Here is an 11,133-nt window from a genome sequence, read left to right as displayed (position 1 = left end):
CCTCCACACCCGAAAGAACCAAACACACAAACGTGATTTAGTAATAAATAGTACCTTTAGTAACAACATTCATGTGAAAAAACAAGCACAGTAAAATACCTTAAGTCCACTAATGTACACATTTCAACAACATCATACAATTAAGATCTTTACAGCTGATTTCTTTGCTCATTGTTAAGTTAAATTGCTGACATTTACACATAAGTTGATCACAAGTTTTAAGTTAGAACAAATACGTCTCGTTTAGAATGATACAAAAAAAGAAGATTTCTTCTGTAGAGGAATGTGAGATGTCAGAAAAAGCAAAATAAAAGTTGTTTTTCTGTAAAAATGTGAGAAAAGTGAGATTCTACTATATTATAATCTTTTGACCTAAGACTAAAAACAGCCCAACTGATCACCTTAATAATAAACAAATTGGGGGTTTTCTTTGGCACAATAGCGTTCAATATACACCACTTTACAGCTCCCTCAGTCATGCTAAAAGGGTTAAAGATCTGGTTTCGTGGGGCGTCTCTTAGGCGTAGTTGTTGTTGTGCTCGATCTTGGTCACCATGGTGGAAACCAGCCGCTCCAGCTGCTCCGCCCGCTGCTTGCCAATCTGGAGGACCTCCTCGTGATTGGCCTTCTCCTCGCTGTCGTAGTCCATCACGGCCTGGTTGGTGATCAACGAGAGGGCGAAGACTCGCATGCCACAGTGGCGGGCGATGATCACCTCGAAGACTGTGCTCATGCCTGGAGAAGGAAAAAAAAGTCCATTCAGAATAAAATATCGGGATAAATATAAAAGAGATAAATACAAGATGTTTATTTTTACTAATTAGGAACCAGGAAAGAAATAACTTTGCTGGCTTTGGTATAAAAGTTTGTATTAAGCTTTATATCTATATTTATATCTTTAAATATGAATAATATTGCATCTTTAAAGGTACATTTTTCCTATATCACTTCTGCACTGTGATTATAAAACATTGCTGCTAAATAATTCCTATTAAGTCCATAAAACGCTACTCACCAACAGCATCGGCGCCCAGTTTGTGCAGCATGCGGCTCTCGGCAATGGTCTCGAACGATGGCCCGCCCAGCACGCAGTAGACGCCCTCCCTCAGGAAGTCTCCGTAGCCGAGCTCCTGTCCCACGTCCATGGCCATCTGCTGCAGCTCTCTGTCGTAGGCGTCGGACATGCAGGGGAAACGCACGCCGAACCTGCGAGGGGAAGACGTGGAGGGACAGGCGGGAGGTTTAGTGATGGAAGGAGACTTAAAGGGGAATGTTGATATATGTCCGGTTTAACAGGCCCAGTTAGGCCGGGTTGCTGACCCTCTCACCACCAAAACCAGCTGGCTGGACTGAAAAAAATGTTTTCTACACTGTCCTTAGCTAGAAGCTGTAAAATAACTCTAATTATTGTCAGATTTACATGTTTCCAACGGTCCATGAGCTGCTTACAGTCGTGGTAATTTCATCAAAAACATTTTATTCCACATGTCTCATTTAAAATCTCCCTCTGGATAAACCTTCTACTTAAGCCAGATACTGTAAAAAAAAAAAAAATATTCTGCGCTTCCCACCCAAACTAGGAAGCCATGATTGATTTGCCTGAGACCAACAGTCACGTGTCAAAAAATCTGTGAAACTTTGACTAAACTGCATGCTGCTGAGTACGCTGCATTTTTGAGTTATCTTGATTGTGCTGTTTTCATAGAGGGGCTGTACTTAAAAAAAAAGAGAGTAAAATGTGACCTGAGCAAAAATAAAACTTGCTTGGTGGTTCAGAGGCTCACTATTCGCAACGTGCCCCAGTGCAGGAAACCCCCATTCCTACCTCTCGTCGTTGGGTCCAGACAGCGGATTGTTGCCAGCGAAGCCCGGCATGTTGAGGTGGTCTTTGATGATCATGATGTCTCCCACTTTAAAGTCCTGATTGAGGCCTCCGGCCGCGTTGGTCAGCATCACCGTCTCCACGCCCAGCAGCTTGAAGATGCGAATGGGCAGTGTAATCTGTAAACACACACACACACACACACATAGATGTTATATAACCACTCAGAGGGGACTTTGGTTTAAAGGTTTACAGCATTCTTTAAAGGCCATACATTTCATGGCAGTTTTCTGCTCAGTCCAAGGGTTCAATGCACTCTGTAACCTGTTGCAGGACACACACACACACACACACACACACACACACACACACACACACACACACACACACACACACACACACACACACACACACACACACACCTTCTGGATTGGGTAGCCCTCATACAAGTGGAAGCGTCCCTGCATGCAAACACACGGCCTCCCCTTTAAGGTTCCAAAAACCAGCCGACCTGCGTGTCCGTGCACTGTAGGAAGAACAAACAAACCGGTCAGTAAATAAGAACAGTAAATGGGAAACCAGCCTGCAACAGAGAGGGTTCGTTGTGGTTAAAACTCACCGGTGCTCTGTGGAAAGTTGGGGATGTCCTTGTAGTTGAAGGCTACCTGGTCCTTCAACATGTCAGCCAGCCCTCCGAGCCCCGAGCCGCACACGATGCCCACCGTGGGCCGGACGTCCGTCTGGGCCATCAGCCAATCGGCCGTGGCCTTGCAGTCCTCATAGGTGTAGCTGGATGACATAAACAGAGAGTCTGGGGTCAAGTTAACTGCAAAAAAATAAATGTCAGCTCTTCTCAGAGACCTTGTTAACCTCTCTTTGCCTCCTGATTCACTAAGTATCATGTGATGTGGTCAATATAATCACATTAGAGGATAAGAGGCCTTTTTCTAGACGGCCGGCCTGATCTGAGAACTGCTACTGATAATTATACAACTTGAAGAGACACACGCACACATCTCTCTGTCTCACACACACACACACACACACACACACACACACACACACACACACACACACACACACACACACACACACACACACACACACACACACACACACACACATTCCTGCAGTCACAGCACTCCTCTTATGCACTTCAATGGTGACATTAACACACACTTTTTTTTTCTCTCTTCCTGTCCTAATCCACACACTAATTCTCTTTAATTTGACAATTTGTGTAATTCCTCTCATATGACAAGCTGCTTTCACCCCCAACACATGCATGGATCAATGGGTACAGAGGACTGTGCTATAAATAAATATGCCGTGAGAAAGCAAGTCCTGTAGTGCTTAATTAACACCTGCTGCCACAGACAAACCTTAATAAATGATATTCATATTACTAATGGTCTAACCAGTAAATTTGTGCTATATGGTCAATATTAAGTGTAAAAGAAACCTTTAAATCCAAGTAGGAATCCCATAATAATACATGAACGGCTTTTCATTCAAACCATTGCTGCCCACAGAATATGTGACCTGCAGAATGGAGAGAGGAGAGCTGAAAGAGTACAGTCTGTTCAAGAGAGCACTCACCCTTTGTTTGCCTCTGGAAACATCGCCAACGATTCAACAAAAAGTGTTTACAAAAAGAAAAAAGAAGTAAATGTGCACTTTTTAAAGCACGAGAAATAAAGTTCCAAAGAGGCAAAAAAAAAAGAAGAAAGTTGAATCAGAGTCCAGCTGTTGAGAAAAAATATTATAGATGAAAAGAAAAGTTTTAAAAAATCTTCTATTTAGTTTATATCTGTTAAGTCTTCAGCTCTCACTTGTCTGTGGAGGAAAAGGCTCAGTCACTGGGTTTATTATAGGCACAGAGACCCCCCCCCCCCAGCCCTCAGCTGCTCAATATGACGCATGTGGATGCTGCAGCCTCATTGGCCGGGCCAACACACCTTCAAAATAGCATGCGACTTACACGAGGAAATATGCTCGTGCAATATGCCCCCCCCATTCAGCAATGAACAATCGGCCGCTTATTGATCAACAATCCGGGTATTCTCCCGGATATGGGGGCTTTTTTCGTCAGCATGACTCAGCATTTCTTTTTGGAACATCACACTTATGACATGTGACTGGTGCTCCTGTTCTCTCCATCAGTTAGCGCTTTCATTGACAGGTATATGTTATCAAATACGACAACACTGGCTTGTACATGTGTCAATATCTGTAATCAAGTATATATATTATATAATATTATATAACATATTATATTATATTACGTTATATATATATTTTATCATACTATATCATATCATATTATATCATATATCTTATTATATTGTCTTATATTATATTATATTATTAGTATTTATTATATTTGTTATTTTTTATTCACTACATGTGTCTGACAGTAGACTGTGCAGATTAAAAAATGTTATTCAACAAAATATGATACATTGTTATGTATTAAGCAATTAATTAATTAATACCCAACATGCATGAAATAATAATAATGAATACTTATGATAATTTAGCATTTTGGAATTTAATCTTTTGATAAGTATGTTTTGCATATAACAATTCTGCTTGTTACTTCCAATGTGTAAACTTTTTCAGAAACATTATAAAGTCATCGCTGATATGACTTTTCATGTTGAATATTCACTCAAATGCTCGACACAAAAAGAGCTGTATGAAGTTATCAGGAAGCATAAGCTTTTATTACATGTTATGAACTGATAAGCATTGCTCAACTCTGCTGCATTCCCAAAAGGATCATTTGAGGCTTTTCAATGGCAAAATGCAATTTATTTAAGAAGCAATTATTTATACATTTTTGTGTGTGTGTAATTATGGACATTTTTCTGAGCTGAAATGTATTAAGATATTAGAGTAACATGAGCTAAGAAAGCGCCAAAGGGGCCAAATTGTCTTAATAGCTTTAAAAAAGTAACATTTACCAAAAAGACAAAGCTGCATCAACACCTTACACCACATTTGAATTTTTTTTAAACAATACTTGTGATTGCTGTTACTTAGTGTTTAAGGCATTTTCGTCATTAGATTGCATCATGATGTGTGTTTTTGTTGCCGGTAAGACTCGATTGTTCATTGACACACCACGTTTAAACCACGTGTGTGTCGTAAATGAGGAAGATTACAACCGAGAAGTTGTAAATAAACATTCATTTTATTTGCTCATTTATGGCTCAACATTGTAGTCATGAGGGTATTTTTCCAGTCTAACACACACAATCACGAGGAAATGTCACCTGGACTGAATGTCGTGTAATCGATGTGCCAGAAATAAGAGTGAAATGGAACGAGACGTTCAGCAGCGAAGGACACACATTAAGGAAGCGAAGGAATTGTGAAATGGCGGAAAACACACCAGTTTCAGCCAGTAATGGAAGTGTTTACATAAGTAAAAGTATCGATATCACAGTGTGAAGATAAGTAGTCCTTCACTAACCACCTAAATTAGATAGTATAAAAAGTACAAGTACTAAATATCAGAAGCAGAATGGCCCTTTTATTTTTATTTTTATATTAACTTGTAAGAAGCACTTTAATGTGAGCTGATCACAGCGGAACTGATTTTAACAATTTTATTTGATCATCAATTTTTGTTTCTTTCCTAAAATATATGAAAAAAATCAGCCGGTTTATTCAACTTACTATCTCCGCTGGGAGAATCATGCGATCGGGGATGTGTGTGCGTGTGTGTGTGTGTGTGTGTGTGTGTGTGTGTGTGTGTGTGTGTGTGTGTGTGTGTGTGTGTGGTGGGTCTGTGAGGGACTATGCATATATGTGTCTGTCCACAACTGATTTGGCATTCTGCTGCAGCGAACTGCATCACGTTTTGGTCTTGTGGTTGTGGTGACTCATACTTTCTCAAAGCAACTTTTATTTCCTGTTTTATACCGCCATTCAGGGCTTCAGGTGGTGTAGTGGTTAGCACTGTCTCCTCACAGCAAGAGGGGCCTGGGTTCATCTCCCGGGCTGGACAACCTTCTGTGTGGAGTTTGCATGTTCTCCCCGTGTCAGCGTGGGTTCTCTCCGGGTTCTCCGGCTTCCTCCCACAGTCCAAAGACATGCAGCTTAGGTGCATTGAAGACTCTAAATTGCCCGTAGGTGTGGATGTGAGTGTGAATGGTTGTTTGTCTCTATATGTCAGCCCTGCGACAGACTGGCGACCTGTCCAGGGTGAACCCTGCCTTCGCCCATTGACAGCTGAGATCGAAAAAAGTAACATTTACCAAAAAGACAAAGCTGCATCAACACCTTACACCACATTTGAATTTTTTTTTAAACAATACTTGTTTAAATTGCTGTTACTTAGTGTTTAAGGCATTTTCGTCATTAGATTGCATCATGATGTGTGTTTTTGTTGCCGGTAAGACTCGATTGTTCATTGACACACCTTGTTTAAACCACGTGTGTGTCGTAAATGAGGAAGATTACAACCTAGAAGTTGTAAATAAACATTCATTTTATTTGCTCATTTATGGCTCAACATTGTAGTCATGAGGGTATTTTTCCAGTCTAACACACACAATCACGAGGAAATGTCACCTGGACTGAATGTCGTGTAATCGATGTGCCAGAAATAAGAGTGAAATGGAGCGAGACATTCAGCAGCGAAGGACACACATTAAGGAAGCGAAGGAATTGTGAAACGGCGGAAAACACACCAGTTTCAGCCAGTAATGGAAGTGTTTACATCCTTTACTTAAGTAAAAGTATCGATATCACAGTGTGAAGATAAGTAGTCCTTCACTAACCACCTAAATTAGATAGTATAAAAAGTACAAGTACTAAATATCAGAAGCAGAATGGCCCTTTTATTTTTATTTTTATACATCCTTTATTTTTATACATCCTTTATTTTTATACATCCTTTACTAAGTTTCCTAAAATATATGAAAAAAATCAGCCAGTTTATTCAACTTACTATCTCCGCTGGGAGAATCATGCGATCGGGGATGTGTGTGCGTGTGTGTGTGTGTGTGTGTGTGTGTGTGTGTGTGTGTGTGTGTGTGTGTGTGTGTGTGTGTGGGTGGGTCTGTGAGGGACTATGCATATATGTGTCTGTCCACAACTGATTTGGCATTCTGCTGCAGCGAACTGCATCACGTTTTGGTCTTGTGGTTGTGGTGACTCATACTTTCTCAAAGCAACTTTTATTTCCTGTTTTATACCGCCATTCAGGGCTTCAGGTGGTGTAGTGGTTAGCACTGTCTCCTCACAGCAAGAGGGGCCTGGGTTCATCTCCCGGGCTGGACAACCTTCTGTGTGGAGTTTGCATGTTCTCCCCGTGTCAGCGTGGGTTCTCTCCGGGTTCTCCGGCTTCCTCCCACAGTCCAAAGACATGCAGCTTAGGTGCATTGAAGACTCTAAATTGCCCGTAGGTGTGGATGTGAGTGTGAATGGTTGTTTGTCTCTATATGTCAGCCCTGCGACAGACTGGCGACCTGTCCAGGGTGAACCCTGCCTTCGCCCATTGACAGCTGAGATCGGCTCCAGCACCCTTAACTGGATAAGCAGGTTACGCAAAATGAATGAATGAATGAATAAATACCGCCATTCACTGCCTGCTGAGTCCTCGCTCACCTCTCAAACCTGCCCCCCCGCAGAGGTGGCTAATGATAACACAGCTAACCGCTAACCGCTGACAGCTTACGAAACTACCACTGTACTACCACTGTACTACTGCCTATTGTGGTTTGTATTCATTCAATCTCATAATACAGCAGTGGTCGTTGCAGACACACCTAGCGGAGATGTGCACTGTAAACATGTTTTGGACAACTTTCTTCAATGATTCAAATAAAGTTTAGACCGCTGAAAAGGAGCCGCTGAACCCAAAATCCACCATGAGAAAAAGGCTTAAGAACTTCTTTTTGTGTGCTTTTTGGTAACACAGACTAGTTCCAGCAGATCACTGAGGACTGGTTCTACCTCACTGAATAAGCAGCCTTGTACATACAACTCTGCATGCAAAGACACAAGCTGGTTTATCTTATCTTCTCAAGTTATTTACATGAGGAGATAGGTGTTTCCCTTTCTCTACAGGAAGAAAAAGGCACGGTTTATGTGTTAGTTCGAAATGACTCCAAGCCTGAATTTATGTGAATGCATTTATATCACAGCTAGTAAGAAAATCAGTCATCCTTTTGACGAAAATGCAACCATCCCTTTAGCGTTGATGTCAATAGGGATGGAACGGCAAATGTATTTGTCCTTAACCGTTCGATACGGTCGGTAATGGTTACTACTATTTGTGTCAAACTGTAAGCGGCCATGTTTCATTTGAAGTAGGGTATATCTGTGGGTACGCTTAAAATATTATTTAACAACAACATCAGGCGAATGTGTCAAGGAAACAAAAACGAGTCTCTCATTGCAGATTCAGAGCGTGCCAAATCAATACCTAATGCTTGAGTTTATCGCTGCATTGTGGGACCACACTCGGTCATAGATAATACAGCATTAAAGCATATGATCAGAGTGCTCCAGGCCATGTGCCTTATCTGTATAATCGAATAGCAGCCCGTTCCAATTATCAAAAGGTCAGAGTCTTATTGCTGCTGTCCTCGCCAGGGCTCGCTTTGAAAATATTATATAATATTTCCAATCTTAGTGGGATTTAACTACCAGCTTAAATAAAGGTTTAATAATGATAATACATAATAATTATGATGGGGGCATAAGTAACTTTTGATATTTTCTTATTGACAGTATGCCAGAATTTGAGTGCCTTAACTGTTAACTGTTGACACAAAAAATCTGTGCAATATGAATACACTGTGTAATATAATAGTTATCCTGTCTGTATATATTTTATTTTAATTATTGTGGATTTTTTTTATTTAATATTCTTTACTGTTTTTACTGCTTATTTGCTTATTTATAATACTTGTTTTGATCTTGTTTTTTTCATTTACGTCTCTTGTTTGCACTATCCTCTGCGCTGCTGTAAATCCTGTAAATTTCACCGCTGCGGGACGAATGAAGGATTATTTTATTAATCATCTTATTAATCATTATCAAACTGTGACCCCAAAAACCACTGTACATACAGAACTGTGGATTTTGTGTACTGTTCCAACCCGACAGGACACCACAGATTCCAGGGACACAGAAACCGGGAAACTTAGATAAATAAAATCCCACTAGTCACTGACGAAGATTACATAACACCCCACCCCCTTATAAAATACGGTACATTAAAAAAAAAAGAACTCCAGTAAACATATCTACTGAAGGTCATTACGTAATTCATAAAGCCAATTTTTGAACTTCGCCTTGGTTTACTTCTGCAGGACTACACTGGTAAATACAAATCGAAGAGGGTCCCAACAGAGGCTTGTCAAAGTCTAACAGCAACCAAAACAGGGAGAGCCTCCATCACAACATACAGCCTGACGTCGTTGGACCTTGAATTGTTGTTTGACATTGACACTGTACGATGACAGTCGTATTATGACTTCCTTTCCGAGTCAACCACCTCTCTGTTTGGGTTCTGTTGTCTCCGTATCTCTTGTTCTCTTTCAGGACACTTGTTCATGTCCGATAACACGGTTGACACGTTGACCTCTTCACCCTTCCCCTCGGTTATCACTATCACGCCTTTGACTCAGCCAATGAGTGGGGACCATCTGCCTGCAGCCTGACGGCCCACAGTATCCTGTTAACCTGCTGTTTTTTTTTTACAGACGAACTGTACTGTCAAAAAAATGCGCGTGAAGATTCTCCCAATGTAGACGCTGACGGCAGCAAGAAAGTACCACAGAAAAACTGTCATCTCTGTTTTTCTCACAGTGTGTTTTCATGCCATTGTACTTGCTGAATACAATAGAAATAAAAAAAGGAGTGGAATGGACATTGACCTGTCTGAATGTAACGATTGTTCTTTGTCTTTTATGGTGACAATTGTCGTGGAAAGTTTTGTTATCCCACTCTGACAATGACTAACAAGATGTGAATCTCTTACAGTATTGTTACACTTTTAATGCTCGGACTATGGTACACAAGACAAAGGTTGAAATGTGCAATCTGCAAATAGTCCGCCTCGATGTAACAGATCCAGAGATGTCATCTTTTTTATTCCATACAATCGGTTCTCTTGTCAAAACCTAGCACCCTCATTACCCACAATGCAACTAAGCTGTGGTCGCAGCCAGTAGGCAATGGGGCTCACAACTAGCGATTAACCATCGATTAACTAACAATTAACTAACGATTAACTAACCAATAACTAACGATTAACTAACGATTCTTACTGGTTTCCTACTTGTTGCAGTGATTGGAAAATCATAAATGTTTCACATATCCAATAGTAGCCACTTTCACCTGTAAACGGACTTTGATGTGTAAAATCGGGTTCTCTTTTAAGGTCCTAAACACCCATGGCACACCCACACATGTGATTTAAAATATTTTGACTGATTAGATGTTCCCTCAGGACTTGCGTGCGTGTGTAAAGTCATTGTTACTGCCCGTTAGGCTTTATTGCACCTGTTGAGTGTTTTTTTAAGCCTCCCTCAGTTTTTTGGCTAGAAAAGTCCTGTATAGAATAATGAGCTGATAACAGCACGATAGAGACAGATATTACTAAACTGTTTTGGCTGCCTGACCCTCAGAAGAACAGCCTGGTCTTTTGGGTGCATGTTGACATGAGAGGCAGTTTAAAACACACCCACTCTGAGCAAAAATAATGTTTCCATACTCTTTTCGTTCAGTTTGCAGCAGATTTTCATATCTTTTACATTTGCTCTCCATATTAATTTTCATGTTTGCTTTTTAAGTAGCGATAAGAAAAAGACAAACAAAGTTCACTGCACAATTGAGTTTGTGCAAATATTTTTTGACATTTGGAGTCACAGAAATCACCAAAATATCCTTTCGCCTGGCCTTGATACTTTTCCAGAGCAATGCAGAATTAGTTGTTCTGCACCCAGTGTCCTACAAGCAAACATGCCTAGTCACCGCAAAAAACCTACTTATCATATATTAAATATTGAACTTATGAGACAGAACATATAGTGCAAGATGAGAGAGAGATTTCCACACAAGGCACTGAAGACAAGCATAAGTGCAACAAACGAAATCATTGCTCCCTCCAGACCTACTTTTCTTGGATATTCTTTGTTGAAATGTTGGAAAGCAGCCCTATAGCCATAACTTAACATGCCAGGGTATTTTCTCGTTCAAATCCTTGTGATTTTAACAAAGTTTGTTTTTCCAAAGGGATAACACATAGTTTAGTTTGATGTACTGATAAAAGAAAAAAACCTGCATGG

General features: G+C 40.5%; 1 protein-coding gene across 1 annotated transcript; it reads right to left on the bottom strand.

Annotated features, from left to right (window-relative positions):
- Nucleotides 1-36: 36 nt before the first annotated feature.
- On the bottom strand, nucleotides 37-3,648 carry pnp5a (purine nucleoside phosphorylase 5a). The gene is made up of 6 exons (XM_054601231.1): nucleotides 3,422-3,648; nucleotides 2,442-2,611; nucleotides 2,245-2,348; nucleotides 1,826-2,001; nucleotides 1,016-1,206; nucleotides 37-735 (listed from the first exon to the last, which is right to left on the bottom strand). The coding sequence occupies exons 1-6, from the start codon at nucleotides 3,442-3,444 to the stop codon at nucleotides 518-520; spliced, it is 882 nt and encodes a 293-aa protein (XP_054457206.1). The 5' UTR covers nucleotides 3,445-3,648; the 3' UTR covers nucleotides 37-517.
- Between the last annotated feature and the right edge of the window lie 7,485 nt (nucleotides 3,649-11,133).

The sequence above is a fragment of the Anoplopoma fimbria genome, chromosome 7 (genome assembly GCF_027596085.1).
Source record: "Anoplopoma fimbria isolate UVic2021 breed Golden Eagle Sablefish chromosome 7, Afim_UVic_2022, whole genome shotgun sequence".
NCBI lineage: Eukaryota > Metazoa > Chordata > Actinopteri > Perciformes > Anoplopomatidae > Anoplopoma > Anoplopoma fimbria.
This window is presented reverse-complemented; position numbering and strand designations above follow the sequence as displayed.